The 21,043-nt window shown below is 59.8% G+C and overlaps 1 protein-coding gene across 2 annotated transcripts in view; it reads left to right on the forward strand.

Moving 5' to 3' along the window:
• The window catches only part of TTYH2 (tweety family member 2), a 31,954-nt gene that overhangs the window by 4,579 nt on the left and 6,332 nt on the right, over positions 1-21,043 (forward strand). For both annotated transcript variants that reach the window (XM_016143595.2, XM_016143594.2), the window contains exons 2-10: positions 2,761-2,933; positions 6,261-6,372; positions 10,641-10,861; positions 14,021-14,116; positions 14,684-14,756; positions 17,556-17,625; positions 17,860-17,915; positions 18,420-18,512; positions 18,738-18,830. In XM_016143595.2, the coding sequence (XP_015999081.1) occupies positions 2,761-2,933; positions 6,261-6,372; positions 10,641-10,861; positions 14,021-14,116; positions 14,684-14,756; positions 17,556-17,625; positions 17,860-17,915; positions 18,420-18,512; positions 18,738-18,830 (987 nt within the window). The remainder of the gene's footprint in view (positions 1-2,760; positions 2,934-6,260; positions 6,373-10,640; positions 10,862-14,020; positions 14,117-14,683; positions 14,757-17,555; positions 17,626-17,859; positions 17,916-18,419; positions 18,513-18,737; positions 18,831-21,043) is intronic.

The following is a 21,043-nucleotide window of genomic DNA, read 5'->3' on the forward strand; positions in this document are numbered from 1 at the left end:
CGTGTCTTGACCACTTCCGGGAGGCCCTTCCTTGCTGGGCGCGGACACGTGGTAGAGTCTGTGGGTTTTCCTGTTTGGGACAGATTGAGTGAGGCTGTCTGAGAGGCAGGCTAGAAGTCAAGGGTCGCTGGGAGGAGGTCTAGGTGTTAACTGGTCTCTATACGAAAGGTTCGTCTGAGTTTTTGTTACTTTTTTTTCCCCCTTTAAGAGTAATTTATAAGAAACTGCATACTCTTAAGTGTGTACCTTAATATGTGTGTGTGTGAGTGAGAGAGACAGAGACAGAGACAGAGACAGACAGTCAGAGAGACAGAGAGAGACACACACACAGACCATCCCAGTGGTATTCCTCACCCCCTGGAGGCTCCTTCACACTCCCTCCCAAAGGTACCCGACCTCTATCACTGCACATGAGTTTCCCTGACCTTGAGTTTCACGTAAATTAAACCGCACCGTCTCTGCCGTTTTGCCTGGTTTGCATCCTCTGACGTCACGTCTGTGAGATTCACCCCGATCGCCACGCACAGTTGCGATTTACATTTCGTGGCTGCATTGTATTCCATTTCATGACTGTGGCACATCTTCTGTTTCTGGTCTCTTGTCGGTGGACACTTGGGTTGTTTCCAGTGTTCGCTATTCTCATTGTACGAAGCGGCTGTGAACATTCGTATGTCTGTCTTTTGGGGGACACGAGCCCTCCTTTCTGTGAGGCGACATTCAGGAGTGGGATTTCTGGGTCATAGGGTATGCACGGTGCTCAGTGGTTTGCAGATTGTTAAGGGGATCCCTAGGTTTTAGCAGAGGAGCCCAGGGACCGGCGAGGGGGTGACGGGGACAAGCAGGGCATCTCTGTTCACTCAGGGCTCTGGTAAGTGAGTCTGTTTGAGAAAAAGGTTAAGCTGCTGGGAAAAGTTTGCGAACGTCTTTTGACACCAATCTGTGCTTCCCAGACGGGAATGGGACACAAGTCGCCTGGGACGTCTCTCGGTGCATTTCTGACTCGCTAGGCCTGGGGTGGGGCTTGGGGTTCTCCATTGCTAACAAGATTCTGCATTCTAGATGTCGGCGTCGGGGGTCATGGGTTGGGGAACTTCACTCACTTTGAGTAGCGAGGCTCTAAACCCCCTCTCGTCCTTGGCCTCCTTTACCTTGGCCTGGGGCTTTGGGCCCTCCGGCGAGCGCCACCGGCTGGAGACGGGAAGGTGGCGGCTCCTTGGCACTGCCTCACCGGGCAGGGGCCTCCCGGGTCGGTCCGTGGGACAGGCCTGGCGGTCCAGGCTGGGGACCCAGCCCTCACCACACCGTGAGGACCCGAGCAGGGTGCTGTGCGCAGGTCCCCGGGCCTTCCCAGCTGCCTGGAGGAGGGTTGCCGTCCATGCCACAGGGTAGGGAGGCGAGCGCCTGGTCACGCCGGTGACGTGTGTATCTCCAAGTGAAGGCGAAAGCCACACTTTAAGTCGCGGTCACCACCGCACGCCCACATGAGCCATCTCTCCCGTCTTCTGTGCCGTCCCCACCACTTCGGCCATTGGTCCCCAAGGCTTGGAAGCCTGTTGTGCAGGTGACCAGCAGCGCAGCAGGGTGACTGAGCCAGGGGCCCGAAGGCCACCGCGAGCCCTCACGGGGCCGAGCGGCCAGGCGGGCAGGCCGAGGAAGGGAGGGGGAGCCCCGCGGGTGGCCTCGCTTGGTGTCCGGGCCCCGGCACTGCGGCCCCAGCCTCTGGTTCTCACAGTTGTCTCCTGTGCAAAGCTCGTCTCCCCCTTACACGTGAAAGGTCTCGGTGTCTCCCCCACTCCGCCAATCGCCACCACCAACACGCGGGTTCCCCAAAACAGGCTCTGGCCCCCGGGGGTTCTGGGCCAGGACCCAGTCAGGAGCACGTGGTGTCAGGGTCAGGCCGTCAGCTCAGGAGCCTAACTTAGAGCCAGGTCCAGCCCTGGCTGGCGGCCACCAACCCTGGTGCCATCTGGTGCCCATCTGGCTAAGTCGAGATCAGAGGGCATGCCGTGGGGCGTGAGCCTCCCGACAGAGGGCAGCCCCCTTTGCCGGACCAAGTGGGCCTGAGACGGCACCCCGCCCCCGCCCCCTTCAGCATTCTGGGCTTCGCTGCCACCATTGGCACCTGGGGGTCGTCGTCCCGTTCGGGATGCCATGAAAGGGACCTCGTGGGTACACGTCCTAACATCGCCACCTCCTCTAACACAGAGATGGCTTCTTGTTTTTCCGGATGGACCCCAACACCTAGGACGAAGCTGGGAGGAAGCAGATACACCCCGCCATCCCCTCCCGGCCCCAGCCCAGGTCCCGCTGAGCTTCCGAGATGTCCTGCCCAAGTCCCGTGTCCTCCAGGACGCTCTGGCCCTCGTGGGTGTCTGTCCCTCTCCCTGTCTGTCACGCAGCCCATCGCCCGCGGCCCTCACTGTCAGCCGACAGCTCCTGCCTTGTCTCCTGAATGGTTCTGAGCGGCTCATCAGGCAGGGCCTGCTCCGCGTCCCCACCCGGGGGGGCCGGCCACAGACCTGGGGCCCAGGCTGCAGCTGCGCCTCATCCTCCGCCCCCCTCAGGGGACCGCAGCCCATCCGCTCTTCCCGCTGTCCTCGCCCCACCCAGCCTGAGCGCCGGGCACCCCGTTCCGAGCAGGGCAGACAGCTCGTCCTGGCTCCTGCACCCGCTGCCCGCCCTGCGAGCAGGGCCCAGGGCACGTCCCGCCCCGACCCTGCCGCAGAGCCCGGTGCTGACGCCAGGCCTCTCCGTCCTCAGTCACTGCTGTTCCTGGGGCTGGTGGCCGCCGTCTGCCTGGGCCTGAACCTCGTCTTCCTCGCGGCGTACCTGGCCTGCGTGTGCTGCTGCAGGCCAGACAGTGCAGGGCAGACCAAGCGGCGCGACTCCTGCTGCGTCACCTGGATGGCCGTGGTGGCCGGCCTCGTCTGCTGGTGAGTGTCCCCGCGCTGGGCCGGGCACGTGCGGCTCGCGGGGGGGAGGGTGGGGCGGAGGGGGGATCTCAATGTGCAGGAGAGCGAGGCGGGCCCAGCGGATGGAGAGCGGGCCTGGCCACCTGTGTCATGCCGATGGTTAGCCTTTGACCGTGACGGCCCCTTCCGCACCTTCAGACCCCCATTAAACCGCGAGCGGTCAGTTCATCAGCTTTCTGGACATGCTCTCCTGACGGAGCTCCAGGTCCCTCGATGGGAGAACCTGTCCCCAGAGTGAACGTCGTCCCTTTTCTTGCCGGGCAACAGGAATCGGATGCCCAGAGTGGTCATGGAGGTCTCTCTAGTGTGCCCCATGCCTGGCCCCGGCGTGGGCCTCCCCAGTCCAGCAAGGACACGCCTGGCAGCCCCACGGGTTCCTGGTTCCCGAGCAGTTTACCGGGTGACATTCTCCAGCAAAGGGCGCCTCCACCTTCCGAGTCCCTGTCCCCTCCCGGCTGCCTTGAGTCTGTGAGGTCAGAGAAAGCCCGACCGCAGCCCGGGTCAGTGCCGCCTTCTCGCAAGACCGACCGCTTTGCTTTTGATGGAGGAGCGAGGATTTCTCACCCCGGGCAAGAGCCCACGCTGCCGAGCCGCGTCCTCGGACACGCGGCCCTGTCGTGTGGAGTCGCTACGTTTTTCTTGTTTTCGTATCTACAAGGTTTTTCCAAAAGCCTCAGGTCCTCCCTGAGACCTCCCGGGAGTGGCCGCCCTGGAGGGGTAGAGTCCCTCGTGGCTTAGTGTCCGCTGCATCCGAGAACGCACAGCGGGAGTGACCCCACTTGCCTCGGCTGCAGGACAGGAGGAGGCAGACAGGAAGTGTGGACCCCGGGGGTGAGGGGCGCCTGCGTTCTCAGGGCCACTGCGGTCTTCCCCGTTAGGACATGTTCATGGTGCCATCCCATCGGCAGCATAAGGATCATCTCAGCCAAAACACAGGCGAGCGCCCGAGGCAGCACTCGGGGCGATGAGGCAGTGAGCTCACGGGCGGGACCCGGGCGGGGGGGGGGGGGGGGGACACAGGCCTCTGGGGTGATGTCCCAGTGTCGGTCCCTGCAGAGCTGCTCCTGCGAAGGAACCGTGGGATTGAAAAGCCTTTTCGTGGGACTGAGCCGCAGGAAGGTGGGGGGAGGGGCAGGGCACGGGACAGACGCCCCGAAAGAGCCGCGCAGCCAGCCCCACAGGGAGCCCTCCTGTGTGAGCTCAGGTTGTTTTAAAAAACATGGCAAATGACGGAAGAATTCTATGGAACGGTCAGAAAGACTTTGGAGGGCCAGTTCTAATAAGTAATAATTAAGGAAAACGCGAAACAGATGGAGAGCGTCTGGCATGGCTCGTTCCGTGAAATGCTACGTGTCTTTTGTGCCTCTTCCCGGAGGCCCTCGCCTGTCCCGGAGCGGCTCGTCCAGACCCCGCCGGTGCAGCGGGTGCGGGGCGAGCGCCGCCGACCTCCGCTCTTCACAGTTGCTCTAGGCGATGCTGCGCCGCGGTCCTCGGACCACTTCCCGAGGGCTACTGAACGAGGGCTCAAGGGCGCCGGGAAGGAGGTCGCAGCGCGGATCCCGTCCCGTGCAAACGCGTGCACGTGTGCATTCATTCACCCTTTCCCCCGGGATCAGCGTGTTGGACGAAAACTCAGAGGCCGCTTAATGAACCTTCAGATGACTCCCAGCGGTGCGCGTCAGTACAGCATGATGGACGACAGGGGCGAGACTTGAGATGATTTGTTCAGCCTGGAATGTGAGACGAAAAGCAAGTAGATGGAATCTCACTGGGGTAGATCGAAAGTTCTGCTTTTAGTTAAAACAACCACCACCAAAAATCATAATCATCATCATCATCATCATCATCATCAAGGCAGCGCTACAGGAGGGAAGAATCGCTGGGCTTCGCGGCGGTTCCCGGGGAGAGACCCAGGGTCTCGGCCGGCCACAGGGTCAGTGGTGGGAAGGGGAGGGTCTCGGGACGTCAGCCCGCTGCCCTGTGCCCAGAGCCGGGTGGACAGCCTGGGCTGGGGCGCGTCGCTCAGGGGCCATGTTTAAGGGCGACATTGACCATTCAGAGAGTGTTGAACTGAGGACGGCGATGATCTCTACAAGGCTCTGCAGGACGTACGTCTGGCTTGGAGAGCGGGAGAGAAGGGGTGGCATGGAGCCACACGGAGATGCCCAACGGGGTGTCCTGCAGAATCGAAGCCTTATTCCGGGCCGCCCCGGAGGACAGCCAAGAAGCAGCGGGCTCATGCCCTGAGGAGGTGGGCTTCGGCTCAGGACAAGGAACTCCCTGCGAGCCGGAGGTTTTCAGTGGGGCAGGCTGCCTCGTGGGGGCATGGAGGGCGCAGATGGGCAGTCCCCCACTCCTGGAGGTTTCCAGAGAGACGAGTGTGGTTTCAGGGGACTCAGTCACCGTGTCGGCTACCTGGGGAGCTGACAAAGATGCGGGGTCCTGGGGCTAGGCCAGCAGCCCTCCACCACCCTGCAGAGTCACGGGACCGGAGGGCAGGAGTAAGTATTGCCCTGCCAGGGACAAGCTGGCACTGAACCGTCCCCTCCCGCACCCCCAGGAAAGAACTCCTCAGCCAGAGTCAAAAACCTGCTCTCTGGGGCGATTTGACCGGCTTCATTCATAATCGCCAAAACCTGGAAGCAGTCAAAAAACTTCCTTCAGAGTCAGAGCCGGACCAAGGAATATTACTCAGCGCTAAAAAGAAATGAGCGACCGGGCCGTGAAACCGTGAAAAGACGTAGAGGGAACCGAAGCGCATTATCAGTGAGCGAAAGAAACAGCCTGAAGACAGACTACGTGCCGTGCGACTCCACCCATGTGACATGCTGGAAAAGGCCAAGCGACGGGGACAGTAAAGCGCGGGTGGCTCCCCGAGGGCGCGGGGAGGGAAGGATGGGTGGGTGGGGCACAGAGGAGGCTTGGGGCAGTGGCTCCGCTCCGTGTGACCCCGTGGTGGCCGATGCATGGCGTTCGCTCTGCGCACGTCCACACCCACAGGGAGCGCCCCACCGAGAGTGAGCCCTAATGCGAGCCCCGGACTCGGAGACACGCTGTGTCCATGCGGGTTCTTCGGCTGTAACAAATGTGCTGCCCCGGTGGGGGCTGTGACGGTGTGGGGGGTCGGGGGGCGGAGGGGGAGCAGGGGAGCGTACGCAAGGTCACTGTCTTTTCCATTCAATTTCGCTGTGAACTTCGAACGGCTCTAAAACAGTGTATTTAAAAAACTAATAAGAAGAACTCTCTTCTGGGTTTCACCTCTAACCCTGTGTCCGGTCTCGCCTGTAGTGCTGCGGTGGGCGTCGGTTTCTATGGAAACAGCGAGACCAGTGATGGGGTCTACCAGCTCATCTACTCCTTGGACAACGCGAATCACACGCTCTCTGGGATCGACAGGCTGGTAAGGTTCACGGGCGGCTGGCTGGGCCGGGCGCAGCCCAGAGGTCAGCGCGGTCAGAGCAAGGACCCCAGTCAGATCCTAGGCAGCTCGGCCCCAAGGGGGGCGCGACTCCCCGAAACCCTGCGAGGGGCCCTCTGGGCTCTGGCTTCCAGGCACCACGAGTCCAGCTGGGGGCTGGGGGGAAAGGACTGTGTCAGGCTGGCAGAGATGTGGGGCTTTCAGGGAAGGGAGGAGCCGCTCTGCGAGCCCTTGGCCTGGGTGGCCGAGGCTGAGAGGGCGGGGAGTCCGGGCTTTCTCAAGTGTAGACCTGGCCCCCCAGCATATTGTCACCTTCGCTAGAAGTGCCGGGACATTTTCCTGGCCGCCCCGTGGCGGCCCCGGGACCCCTACGAGGGAACCCCGATCCCGCTTGGCCCAGCACAGGGGTGGCCCCAGCAAGTGGCCCGTCGTGTCAGGCAGCCTCGACCCCAAAATGCAGCCCCGACTGGAACATCTGGACATTGCCCGGCACCGCCTAGAAGAGGATACGACCTCATTTCCCTTCCTTCTCCCCTAAGCTCCTCTAAGGCCTTAATCCCTCAGCCCCTCAGGAGGGCCTCTCCTTAAAGAGACAGCCGCGTGGCTCATAGGTGCCCAGGATGGCCAGCATGGCGGCTCTGGCCTTGGAGACCCCTTCTGGGGAGCTGAGGGTCACGTGCCAGACCAGGGCCCCGTGCACCACACAGAGCCCGTCCATCTGCCCCTTCTGTCTAGGGGGTCCTGTCCCTGGGGACTGAGCTCTCTGGACACTGGGCTAGGGCAGCTCTGCAGGGTGAGGAAGGGGACGCTGAGGGCAGCCTCATGGACCAAACACAGCTCATCCAGCACGTGGAGGCCTGGGGGAGCTCACCCCCACCTTCGCCCTGGCTCTGCGTGGGGAAGGGGCCCAGGGTTACTGCCTCTGGGCTCGGCCTCCCCGTCTTCTGCCTCCTACCAGCACCAGGGCCCCTGGAGGAGGGACCCAGCCCCAAGAGCAGAACCCCCTACCGGGGGCCCAGCGTCATGGCCTTCACTAGCTGCCTGTGACCATCGTGCGGAATGGCCCGCGTCTCCCCCAGAGCCGTCCCGATGGGGGCACTTGAGTTCTTCTTGTCCTTATCCCATGGGTGGAGACTTGCGTGGGCAGATGAGCTGGGAGCAGGACCCCAGGCTGGGCCCACCCCCCTGAGCAGGACGAGCGCTCCAGGGCCAGGGCCAGACATTTCTCGGCAGGCCCCCCGTCTCTCAAATCCCCCCGTGTTCCCAGAGGTCAGCCCCTGGGATTCGCGCCACCGTTTCTGAGAAGCGAGGACAGGAGCCGCAGGCTGTCGTGGTGGTCCAGCCAGGGGGAGCTGCGTCTGTCCCCAAGACCCCCTCCTACCTCCTCCGTGAGCCGGGGCCCCAAGTCCAGGTTGCTCCCTCCCGTGGAGAGGCAGGGCTCTGGGTCCTCACGGGGCCTGCAGAGCTGGTTTGGGACCTGGGCTGGGTACCCACGTCCCGAGGGCTGAAGGCCACGTAGCAGGTAAATGACGTGAGACGAGACACCGTCTGTAACGACACCCGGCAGTCTACAAAGTGGCCTCCAAATGGGCCACGCCGTGGTCGTGAGGGCCATCATCGAGGTGCTTTTATCGTATATGTTATAATCGCCGTGAAGGAGAGAGGAGGCTTCGGTTGGGGGGGTGGCAGGGTGACAGGTCAGGTGACTCAGACCTGGACCTCTCTCTGTTCCAGACCAGAACCCCAGGCTTGTGCCTTGGTGGGAGGGGGCCAAGGCTCAAGGCTCAGGCCCGGCCGGCAGGCTTCGGGATGAACTACACACTCTGATTTGTCGGGTCATTTGGGAGTACCCTGTGGGTCCTTTCCCTGGACCCAGCACCCCCCCCCATTTGTGCCCTAGTGGAGGGGGCCTGGCCTCCAGTTACCCCGGGCACCAGGCACACCTCTCACCCCTCAGGGTCTCAGCCTAAAAAATCCAGCCCCGGGCTGGAAGCTGGGACATTTCAGAGCCAGAACTGGAACCAAGGTACCTGGTCTCCGCCCTTCCCTTCTCGGATCTGAGACAGGGCCTCACCCCTTCGACTTCAGGCCTGCTGCCCTTCTAGAAAACCACCTGAGGTGAAGAAACTTCCTCCCTCCCAGAAGTTTTCAAACTTGAGTTGCATCAGACTCCCCTGGAGGGCTTGATGGACAGCAAGCTGGCCCCACCCCAGGGTTTCTGCTTCTGTAGGTCTGGGCGGGGCTGAAAATTTGCAATTATAATGAGTTCCATGGGTTCGCAGCTGGTCACCCTGCTGCTACTGGGCCTGGGACTAACTAGAGAACTACTGCTCCGGACTCTGGGGCAATGGCTTCCGCCGCCTGCTAACTCGCCCCTGACCCCGTCCCAGCTTGGGGAGCTGAGCCGCCTGTCTGGTTCCCAGAGCTTCTCTTCCCCATGGACCAGGGGGATCCCCACTTTGTCTCCCTGCTGGGAGCTCTGCCTATAAGAACCGCTAAGGAACTGAGGGTGGTATGGAGAAGCAGGAGGCTGTAAGTAGGCCAGCATTGTGATTTTTATCTTTTTATAGTTGTGTTTCCTACGGGAAGACCTCAGGAGGACATAGAAGGGCAGGTGTTTGCTGGTCTCTGTTTTTCCCGAGGAGGGATCGTGGAGAAGTTAAATATTCAGGGCCACGGAAGGGGAAGATGCGATCTTACGGAAAACGTTCGCGGGTCGTTTTGAATAGCCTTTCGCTCTCAGGTTCGTTAGATGTGAAAAAGGAACCCGGAGATGCCACGTAGCACGAGGCGCGCTCCTCGTTTAGCCTCTGATAGGCGCGCGTTTGGGATCAACGGCTGCACAGCGCTGGCTGACGCGCTGATCTTTCTGCATCGGAAAGGAGCGTTTCTCAGGGCGACGTTTAGTTACTGCGTTTACTTTTACCTGGCTTTCCCCCCGCTATGTGAAGCCACGAGCTGCCCGGTTCGTAAGGTACAGGGTCTCTGTAACCTCACCGTCCTTAACCGGCTCGTGAGAGCCAGGAACAAGCCAGAAAAGCAAAACAAGCCTCTGACATTGGAAAAAACAAAAACAAAAAACAAAACAGAACAGAGGGCCATTCTCTCTCTGGGACCAGGGACCCACAGTAGTGCAGATGGAGACGTGGCCTGCGAGCCCACACGCACAGCTGCTGTCCCATTCCCCTAAACGGGAGTGTCACCTGCCGATCCCTGACCGTGGGCCGCGTGGCCCCTTCTCCCGTGTCACGTCACCTTCCTGCCGTGCCTGGGGGAGCGCAAGGCTGCCCCGGGGGGGGGGGGGGGGAGTAGCCGCACTCCCCCTCCCAGCCAGGTGTGCTCGTCGGCTTAATGCGACAGCGCCAGAACGGCAAAGCCCGCCTGGCTTCCAACACGCCAGCTCCGAGCAGGCTCCGAGGGGCGTGCCGGGGGCCCCCAGGCTGTGCGCGGGGGCCCACGGCCACCCTGTGTCTGGGCCGTGGGAGCATCCTTTCAGTACCAAGCCCTGCTGGCATTCCTTGTCTGCAAGCCAGTGGCGGTCACTGCCATCTGACCGCCATCGTCCCTTCCTCTCTACCGTCGAAGAGCAAGTTGCTTCCTTCAGGGTCCTCTCAACTCCAGGCCTGTCCATCCACCTGGCAGGACAGACGTGCAGGGGAGGGCGTGAGCACACAGAGAAGGCGCCAGTGTCCTCCCTCCACGTGTCCGGGCCTTTCGGGGCCAGGACGGGGCCTGTGTGTTATTCAGAGTTCCATTGCTCTGCTGCGCTCGGGCCAGGAGCTGTGAGCTGTGGACAGCAAGGCCTTTCTCTTATGAGGCATTTAGAAATCCTATCATGGGAACAGAAGATCAGGTAGCCACCAAGGAGCTGTTCAGCTTAAACGTTTTATCACCGGAAAAATGAAGTCATAATCCACAGTGTTTAAAGTTTTAAGAGAATCTGTGTTTATTTGTTCATTTGCTTCTCTATCTGGGTCTCTCTTTAGAGTAAGGTGCTGGATCTTGGAGGCTGGGGTTGGTTCAGGCCAGATCGGGGCCCCCACCCTGGATGGGGGGGGACATGGGGGCCTCTGTCTCCATCCTCCCTCTGGGCAGCAGCCTCCTGAGCTTTTCAGGGCTGGGGACCGCACGCACGGTACACTCTCTCAAGCCTCGCAGACCTCCTCTGAAGTTGGAATCGGGAGCTGGGCCTCGCTGGGTCCTCCCACCCGAGGGCCAGACTCACAGCCGCAGCCCCTCCCCCTCCCCAGGTGTCCGGAACCACCGAGAAGCTGAAGGTGGACCTAGAGCAGCACCTGGCCCGGCTCAGTGAGATCTTTGCCACGCGGGGCGATTACATCCAGACACTGAGGTTCATGCAGCAAATGGCCAGCAACATCATCGTCCAGCTGTCAGGGGTGCCGGTGTGGAGGGAGGTCACAGCCCAGCTGACCGAGCTGGCTGGCCAGACTGGCCAGGTGGAGTACTACAGGTGAGGGGCAGGGGGGTCACGGCGGGGCTGCGCCAGCTCCCTTCATCCAAGCCTGCATCTCAGGCCCGGGTGGGGAAGTGTCACCGGAAGGTCTTAATAAGCCAAGCGCAAGGTCTAATGACGGTCACCCTGGGGAGAGCCAAGGAGGGAGGCAGCAGTCTGGGTTTGGGTGGCTCCTGGTTGAAGGGCGACATGCCCTCCAGAAGTGTCACCCTCACCGGCACCACCACACCCCAGGATGTGAGTCCTGGTGAACTTATCAGCTCTTTCTCGGATAGTCCCCACCTCACCCCACCCTCCCACTGCTGATTCTTCGGTTCCTCTTCGAGCCACTTGCAAAGGTCAGAGCCTTTATCTCAACATTGCACAATTTACTCTTAATTTTCTGGATTCAGTTCCCTTTTATGAGAAAGTCCTACCCCAGGCCAAAGTAATATCTGAGTCCAGAGAAAATGTTCCGGTGGCCTTTGGCCAGAGATCTCCCTGCCTTGGGCTACCTTCTTCCCCGCGGGAGGAGGTAGCAGGGCTCTGAGACACACGAGGTCCCCAGCTGTGGACAGTGCTCCCCGTCCCTCCCCTCCCCCGCCCGTCTAGTCCCTGCATCCGCAGGCTGACACACAGACGTCTGCATCAGAAAGGACTTCCACCAGAAGGAAACTCACATGCGAAAGTGCCTTTCTCCCAAGAGACAGAAAAAACCGCCAGCTCTAAGGACGGGCTGTGACTCGGGACCCAAACCAGTGGCATCTGATGAGTCCTGCGGCGTGAGGGCCATTCACTGCCTGAGCCTTCGAAATCTTTTTGTCACGGGGCAGGGGAAGGTAGAAAGTAGGCCTCCCCATTTCTCTCTGAGCAGACCTAGCATAGGGCCATGTATATGTGGGGGCCTAATGTGGGCATTTCAATAACAACGATGAAATGAACCAGGATTTATATATCGGAAGGGGCTTATTTTTAAGGTGATTTTATTAAAGACAGGAGGTGCCAACTGCACGGCAGCTGTTTCAACCTGGGGGATTGAAGGGGTCCCCTAGGACCCCATCCCCCATTCCTGCCCCTTGTTCGGGGCAAGGCAGAAAATCCAAGGTTAGCACCTGTGGCTCCGGGACACCAGCTCAGACTGGTCCCTCCCCCTCATCCTCTGCTGTTTGCTCGTTCCTTCTCTCACCCGAGCTGCCTGGACTGAGGCTCTGTTTTATTCCTGAGCTAACCAGCCTCAGGGGCCAGGCCTCCTCTGGCCAGCCTCCCCCCATCTTTGCTTTGCTGCTTTTTCTCGAGCATATCCATCCGGCTAAGCGAATATTCTCTAGCACTTTTATACAGGGCCTGGCTAAGTGCTGGGGGCGAGAAGAAGCTAAGAGATGACCCTCTTGGAGAGGCTTCTGATGAATATAACCCAGCGAGAGCAGCCGCAGAGGCTGGATGTGGGAGGAGCTGTGGGAGGGAAGGCTGGAGCTTCCAGAGCCAAGTTCTTGGCTGGATATACATCCCCAGGTCCTCCCTGGGGTCCTCTGGGAAAATGCATCTGCCTCACAGAGCTGTTTCCAGGAACCCCTTACAAGAGGCTGCAGAGCGAGGGATCAGAACAGTCCTGGGCAGTGAGGGGGAGGCCGCGCTAGCTCGATTTCCCGGTGCTGTGGTGAGGAGAGAAGTAAGAGACACACGGTTAGGTTTGAAACGTGAAACCAGGACTGGGAGAGGGGCCTGGCGGCTGGCGTGGCTCCTGTGGGGGGGCTGGGGGACGGGGAGAGTCCGCAGTGCTGAGGCCCAGGTCTGAATGCGGTCCTCACTGCACGTGGTCCCCGAGGTTCCTTCCAGCTCTGCCTCTGATTCTAAGAAAGCTGGGTTTTTGGTGGCCTCGACCTCGAGGAGGGCGGGCCCTGCGCTTTCCCCAGACCCCCATCTCCGTCCGGTCCTGGGAACTGCAGAGTCCTCCCGGAGGCTCTGCGCAGGGGTCGATGGTTTTGATCAGAGGCAGAGAGAGCCCCCCGCGGCTGCCAGGTGGCCTCCGTCGCGCCCCCCCCCCCCAGCTTCAGAGCCCCTGTCACTTCCTTCCAGCCCCATCGCGCATCCTCCCCGCGTGCCAGGCTCCGTCTTACCCTCTCTAAGGTATCGGTGAGGAGGGGTCGATGAATTTATTTGGCTCCTGCATGGAGAAAAATAGTGATCGCGCACTTCTCCTTTTTGGGGACTGGAGAAAGTCCCTTTTCTTTTCACCAGCTCCCCTCACCCCGCTGCGCAGACTGGCCCCCCCAGTGCAAGGCAGATGGGAGTGGCGGCTGGGCGGGGGTGGTGCTGAGTGGGGGGACTGTCTGGGGATCCTGCTCAGAAGGGAAAGAGCAAGGTCGCTTTGCTCGGGGTCTCCCCAACGCCCTTGGCGTTCGGGCGCCCCGGGGTCCCGTGCTTTGGAGGCGCAGGAGAGCGGGGGACCTCAGGTGCCTGGCCGTCCTGCCTCATCCCCCACGCACTTTGTGGTAAGGGCTCCAACTTCCTGTTACAGGAATGGAAACTGAGGCTCAAAGGTGTGAGGCATCTGGCCAGGGTCTCCCAGCGGCCTTTCTCCATCAGCTCAGCCCGGCGGGGGGCCGGGGGTGGGGGGAGGGGTGCAGCTGAAGGTCCGCGGTGCCCTGGGATGTCCTCGGCTCCCTGCCCCGCCCTGGTGGTCTGGGAATGAGCCCTGGCACTGAGCTCAGTGCCTGACATAAAAGTTGGTTAAAATGAATCTAAATGTGTAAAGTGGTGGGTCCCAGACGGCTGGGAGGGAGAGGGGAGGCCAGGGCGAGAATTCCAGCAGAGCAGTGGGCGCCTTAGGGGCTTTCTTCGACCTGTGGATGTAAACATCAGGCCTTACCTGGTCCCATGCTGTGCGAAGTTCTCCACAGCCCCATGTGGCAGGTAGAGGGGATGGGGCAGGCAGGGAACAGTTCCATCACTGCGGAAGGTTCCAGTGGACAGCCAGGAGAGGGGGAGGGCGATGCCTTTGTCCAGGCCAAAGTGGGGGTGCAGGCCCCGGGGCCCCTGGGGTCCGTCCACCATGCACCCCGGTCCTTCCTGTGCAGGGGACACCGCCCTCCTCTAGTCTGCTCGGCTGTTGTTAACGAAGGGCCAGTGACCCTGGGGTGCTCTGCTCGCCCTGACCTCCCCTCCCCCTCCCGCCAGGTGGCTCGCCTGCCTCCTGCTCTTCATCCTGGACCTAGTCATCTGCCTCCTCGCCTGCCTGGGACTGGCCCGGCGTTCCAGGTGTCTCCTGGCCTCGTGAGTAGCCCCGCCTGCGGGCCTGGGACAAGGGTCTGGGCAAGCATGTGAGGTGATGGTGCCGCCATCAGAGAGGGGCGAGGCCTGGCCAGGCTCGGGGGATGTGGTGGTGGCGACAGCCCAGGGTCACCTTCTGCTCTCTCCTCAGTACCCAGTCAGTGGGGCCAGCAGCCCCCGGCTGGCCGTCTGGACACAGAGGAAGGCCTGGGGCTTCCCTACATGTGCCCCCTCCTTCCCGGGCCTTCCTGGGCCTGCCTCTGCTGAGTCGCTGAAGAAATGCTGCCCGAGCGTCAAAGGCTCCTGCTGTTTGTGACCCCAAAAAGACACAGCACAGGGACCTGTGCTCCAGGCATCGGGTTCCAGCTCTCTGTCCTAGCCATCAGCAGGGCCGATGTTGGGGCAGAGACTGGGACTGCCTTTGCGGCCACTACAGGAATCTCAGGGGCCAGAGAGGGCAAGATCATAGCCGAGCGGAAGGGCACTAACGTTGGCGGGGTGACAGCCGTCCTGGAGTCCCCTGCCTGCCAGCCTTTGCCCGGACCCCACCGGCGGCTACCTCTCTCCTAGGATGCTGTGCTGCGGGCTGCTGGCCCTGCTCCTCAGCTGGACGTCCCTGGCTGCCGACGCCGCTGCAGCAGTGGTGAGTCGAGGCCGGGGGTGGGGTGCATGGGATGGTGGGTGGTCTGACCAGGACCCTCTGTGTGGCGGGTGGTACGTCATCGATGTGTCTTGTCCCGAGCCCCCAAAGGCAGCGTCAGCTTCCAGCATGAGTCCCTAACCTAGAATCCCAGAATCCCAGCACTGAAGGGCCTTAGATCTTCCCCACCAGCCCCCTTGCCCCTCGGATGGGGACACAGGCCCAGAGAAAGGAAGAGGCTTGACGCATTTAGGGCCAGAGCCAAGGTGAGACATCGGAAGCCTGTCCCTTCCCCGCCCACAGGCCCGTTCCCAGCCACCTGCTTACTTCTCGTAAGGGCGTGCATGGATGGCCAGGCGACCCCCCTCTGGGGGTGAAGAAGTGACTGGGTCTGGTGGGGATAGGTGGGATTGGAGCCCGGAGCCCTCTGGCTTCAGAAGCATCCTCCTTGGGCGCTGGGAACGTGAGCGTGGCATTTAGCTCGCCTCCAGCCCCTGCCCTGCGACTCACGCACACGGGCCGACACACGGCGGTGCACGTTTCTGCGTGTGGGGCCTCGAAGTGTCACAAACAAAAACAACAACAACAAAAACACACACACAAAACGGGGAGCTTGCTATGTAGGCGTTTGGTCTTTGACAGACCTAACGCTCGAGTTAAGCTGTGCGCGTGAGTCATTCATTCGCTCGTTCGTTCATTCATTCGGCCGACATTTGGCTCTACGGCACTCAGTGGGGCCAGGTGCCTAGGGAGGTGAACGCCAGGACATGACATTTGCTCTTGGCTCAGTGTCAGCCACAGAGGGAAGACCGTGTGCAGATCGCTGCGACTCCATGTGAACTGTACAGTGGAGGTGCATGCCGCGTGTTTGTGTGTGTGTGTACACGCGCGTGTGTGTGCGTGTGGTAGAATGGGCAGGATTTGCCAGGGGATTTCAGGGACCCCCTAAGCTGATTCGAGGGCCACAAACGAACTCCGTGACCTGCATCTGTTCTGCCCTCACTACCCAGGGGTAAAAGAATGGGGCTCCTACTGGAAGCCCTCTCCCCCTAAACCCACGCCTTGCCTAGTGACCTGGGGCTGGCCAGGAGCCCTGGCCCCGGACGCATTGCCCCCGTGATGCCCGCAGAGTGAACGGACCCTGCTCTGCTTGGCTCGTGGCAGCCTTCGGCAGAGCTCGTCTGGAGGGGAATGGGGGGGAGGTGGGCAGCTCCTGCTCTGTTTTCTCCCCCAAGCCGTGCAGCGTCCACTTCGGGCAGGATGGAGAACTGGACAGGCGTGCACCTACGTCCCGAGGGTCGGGGCCCCTCCATACACGGGGAAGGGCAGGGGAGGAGGGCCCACATTGTGCTCAAAAGCATCCGAAGTCGTCAGGAGCTGGAGGGCCGCCCGTGGTCCAGGGGAGTGGCCGCTGGCCAGGGCAACATGCACAGCTGCCTGGCTGACAGCCTCTCCTCTGGGGACCAGTGTAGGCGCAGGGGAACTCGCACCCGGTGTGTTCCGTGGGGCCCCTGGAAGCAGCAGCACATCTAGCATCTAGCTCGCCCCCGGAGCTGCTTTCGGGGACACAGCCTCCTCCGGGCTCCTTCTCCCCGGCTTCAGTGAACCAGGAAAGCAGGGTGCCCTGGCAGGCAAGAGAGCCCGGGAGAAAGGCCATTTCCCTAATTCGTTTAGTCAGGCCCCTGTGTGCCGGAGTGAGTGTGAATGGGCCTTTGATCGGGCTGCAGACACTGCTGCATTTTAATAGGAAGCGGGGTGCGGAGAAGCCGGGAGGGGAGGGAGGCAGGGCGCCAAGGGTCACTGTGGGGAGCTTTTGTGGCCCAGCTGCCCCCGCCCAGCCCAACGAGGCCAGTTTTGTTTTGTTTTTCTTTTGAGAGCTGTGCAGCCAGAGGCTGACACCGTGCCCGCCCCCCGGCCCCCGCCTGCCCGTGCTGTCACCCAGGAAAGACCTCCCCGAGGAAGGAGCATGGCCCGAGGGTCTGCTTCTCCTGAGAGTTAGGGAGCTGAGCTCTGGCCTCGGGCAACACTCTGAGCCTCCCGTGTCCCCGGCTCAGAGGATGACATTCTTGCTGTCCCCTCTCCCAGGCCTGGACCTGCTCCCACCCAGCCCCACGGCCGCTTGGTGGTCACCTAGCCAGGCCATGCTTGGGGGTTCCAGGCCCCCCAGCTCGTCAATGGCAGAGCCTGGAGCTCGTGTCCTCTAACTCCCAGCCCCAAGCTCTTCCCACACCCCCATCTTGTCGTGGGCAGGACATAAACCCACAAGCTCAAAGATGGACTCAGCATCAACACAGTTCTTTACAAAGAGAATCCGGTGAGGCTTCCTAGATTGCCACCCCCCAGAGCGTGCAAATCTTGATAATAGTGAGACAAAAAAAAAATAGAGATGAGCAAATGAGGCCAAGGTGCGAATGACCCCAGCACCCATCCTGCATCTTCCCCGGGGCCCAGGCTCAGCGAGGTCCATCCCAGAGGAGGCCTCAGAAGGAAGAGTAACAGTTCATGGCGCCTGCGCTCTGCCGGTGACTTTTCCGGGTGCTTTATGTAGATTAATTTATATCCGTTTCTCTCCATGTTATGGATGAGGCAACTGAGACACGGAAATGATAAGCCACTTGTCCTAAGTTACAGAGCGAGGAAGGGGCAGAGCCAGGACTCGAACCCAGGGCAGCTGGCTCCTGACTTCTTGTCCACCCGGAGTGAGCTGAGGGGCCCCAGTGGTCGGAGCCGAGGGCGCCAGGCTCCTCCCAGGGCCCTGCTGTCGTGACTTTCCCTCCCTTCCGCCATCTCTCCCTGGCTCAGGGCACCAGTGACTTCTGCGTGGCTCCCGACACCTTCATCCTGAACATCACTGAGAGCCAGCTCAGCACAGGTAATGAGCTCGCGGGCCTCTGTCGTCGGCGCTCTGGCCAGCCGGGCTGTGCCTCTGCCTACCTGTTTCAGCCTCATGGTCACCCAGTCCCTCCCCACCCCGCCCCCCACTGCCGGTCAAGCTGGACCTCTTAGAACCTGGGAGCTCAGGGAGTGGCGTGGCCACCGAGGATGGATGAGGGACTGATCGATCACCTGTGAGCCCCTGCCTGACGCCAGTGTCTTCACCTTGCAGAGGTGACCCGCTACTACCTGTATTGCAGTCAGAGCATGAGCAGCCCCTTCCAGCAGGTACGGCCCACTCAGCCAGGCCCTCACCCCGCCCACAGTCCCCTTCATGGGCAAGCTCCCTCTTGACCCCAAGCCCCAGCCCTGACCAGGAAGGGGGAGGTGACCGGTGTTCTTTCTTCACTGTGGTCCTCCGAAGGGGGCGGTGCCCTCGGTATGCATCCTCTAGATCAGGGTTTCTCACACGCCAGCGTGCGTGCCCATCACCCTGGGAGTGGTTACTATGGAGATGCCGTGCAGCGGGTCAGGCATGGGGCCCAAGAGTCTGCATTTCTCACAAGCTCTCAGGACCACACTTTGAGCAGCAAGATGCAAGAGGACTGTGCATCCCTTGAAAGCCTGAGGGATGAGGGGGAGACTCCTGCAAGCAGGACAGGCCATCGTCAGGGGAGCGGCTGCAGATGCAGGCAGGGGGAGGGGCCGCAGCCAGGGAACAGGCCCGGGGCAGCTGCAGGGGCTCCTGGGAACTCGGACCTGACAGCGGGGCTGTGGTCTCTCCTGGCCCAGGCACTGACCATCTTCCAGCGCTCGCTGACCACGATGCAGATCCAGGTGGCGGGACTGCTACAGTTTGCCGTGCCCCTCTTCCCCACGGCCGAGGTGAGGCGGCCTCCCCGGCATCCGTGCGGGAAGAGGGGGAACCCCAGGCCAGGGCCGCGGTGAGCCAGGATGTGGAGCGCGTCCCTCCCTGCAGTCTGGCTCCTTCCCTTGGCTTTACGGGCCTCTGCGCGCCAGCTGCTGTGTGCGGGTTTGCCCACCAGCCCTGGTCCCACCTCTCAGTCTCTGCCTCCCTGCATGTTGGCTCTTCCCTCCTTCCTGCTTCAGAAAGATCTGCTCAGAATCCAGCTCCTGTTGAACTCCTCGGAGTCCAGCCTTCACCAGCTGACAGCCATGTTGGATTGCCGGGGGCTGCACAAGGTGCTGGGGTGGCCCTGGGGGGCGAGTGGGGAGCAGGGACACCCCAGCTGGCCACATGTTCCCACAGAAGCCAGTAGAGGCTAGGAGAGGATTGCTGGGCCCCCTGCAGGCCACAGGAAATGGGGAGGAAGCTGGACAACGGGAAGGGGGGAGAGGGGCCTGGCTTCTCGATTCTCTCTGGTCGCTGAGACAAGGAGACTCAGTGAAAGACCAGGGGGCAAGTGTAGGAAGGTTGGATCAGGTGACCTGACCCCCGGCCATCTGGTCAGCCCTCCCATCTCCCGGGGTTGCAAGCCATTGCCAGGGTCCCCTCTCCAGGAATCTGGACTTTCGGACAGTAATGCAGGGAACACGCTGGGAGTATGTGAGCCATTCCTGCCCCCCAAGCAGTAAGCCAGTGCATGGCGACAGCTTCCACAGCCCACGTGGGTTTAGAGCGAAGAGTCGTACTAACGATCACGTGGTTTTGTTGTGCTCGACCTCATTCTGTGCACTTTATAGCCAACATGTCACTTAGTCCCCACAGTTATACTGTGAAATACCTGTTATTTCATGAGAAATTTCATAGACAAAGAAACTGTATGTGTGTTTGTGTGTAGATGGATGGATGGGTGTGTGTGTAGATGATAGATGATAGATAGATGATAGATAGATGATAGATAGATAGATAGATAGATAGATAGATATAGACAGACAGATAGATAGATAGATAGATAGATGATTGATAGATAGATGATAGATAGATAGATAGATAATAGACAGACAGATAGACAGATGATAGATAGATAGATAGATAGATAGATAGATAGATAGATAGATATAGACAGACAGATGATAGATAGATAGATAGATGATAGATAGATGATAGATAGATAGATAGATAGATAGATAGATAGATAGATAGATATAGACAGACAGATAGATAGATAGATAGATAGATAGATAGATAGATATAGACAGATGGATAGATAGATAGATAGATATAGACAGACAGATGATAGATAGATAGATAGATAGATAGATAGATAGATAGATAGATAATAGATAGACAGATAGACAGATGATAGATAGATATATAGATAGACAGATAGATGATTGATAGATAGATGATAGATAGATAGATAGATAGATAGATAATAGACAGACAGATAGACAGATGATAGATAGATAGATAGACAGATAGACAGATGATAGATAGACAGATAGATGATTGATAGATAGATGATAGATAGATAGATAGATAGATAGATAGATAGATAGATAGATAGATATAGACAGACAGATGATAGATAGATAGATAGATAGATAGATAGATAGATAGATAGATAAATAGATAGATAGACAGATAGACAGATGATAGATAGATATATAGATAGACAGATAGATGATTGATAGATAGATGATAGATAGATAGATAGATAGATAGATAATAGACAGACAGATAGACAGATGATAGATAGATAGATAGACAGACAGACAGACAGACAGACGGACAGACAGACAGGTGATAGATGAGAGAGAGCGAGAGGTGTGAGTGTGAGTGTGCGCGCGTGCGTGTAGCTCACGGAAGACTCCAGGGCTAGCAAGTCAAGCGCAGGTTCTGGGCCCCGGCATCTGACGTCAGCTGACAGTGTCTCCCTCGTGCTCCCCCTCCCCCTCCACATCCGAGCCCTCAGCAAGTCCTAGCAGCTATACTTCCAAACACATCCCGAGTCCGTCCGCTTCCCTCTCCCTCCAGAGCTTCTGCCGTGCCCTAGGCACCGTCCTGCGCCCCTGGGGGACAGCCCTGGTCCCCCACTCTTCCTTGCCCTTTACCACCCGCGGCCGTTCATATACGGCAGCCAGAGCGGTCTTTTTAAAAACAAATCGGATCACATCCCTTCCATCCCAGATCCTCCGGTGTCTTCTCGTCAACGTATGATGAACTAAAAACTCCTCGCCTACCCTGCAAGGTTCAGCGTGACCCGGGGGCCTCTCACCCCGTCCCCTGTAGGCCTTTTCTCTCTGTCCTGAACTTGCCAAGCTTGTCCCCTTTGCCTCAGAGGCGCAGTCCTCTCCCGACCCTCCTGGCCTCAGAGTAAACCCCCACATCTCTGGCCGCTCCCCCCACCCACCACCACCACCACCACCTTGTCTGTCTTGTCCGGAGCCGACCCTCCCGCAGGTGTTCAGCAAATTCTTGTAGAGTGAATCCAAGAAGCCCCGTTGTGTTG

The sequence above is a fragment of the Rousettus aegyptiacus genome, unplaced genomic scaffold (assembly GCF_014176215.1).
Source record: "Rousettus aegyptiacus isolate mRouAeg1 unplaced genomic scaffold, mRouAeg1.p scaffold_m13_p_6, whole genome shotgun sequence".
NCBI lineage: Eukaryota > Metazoa > Chordata > Mammalia > Chiroptera > Pteropodidae > Rousettus > Rousettus aegyptiacus.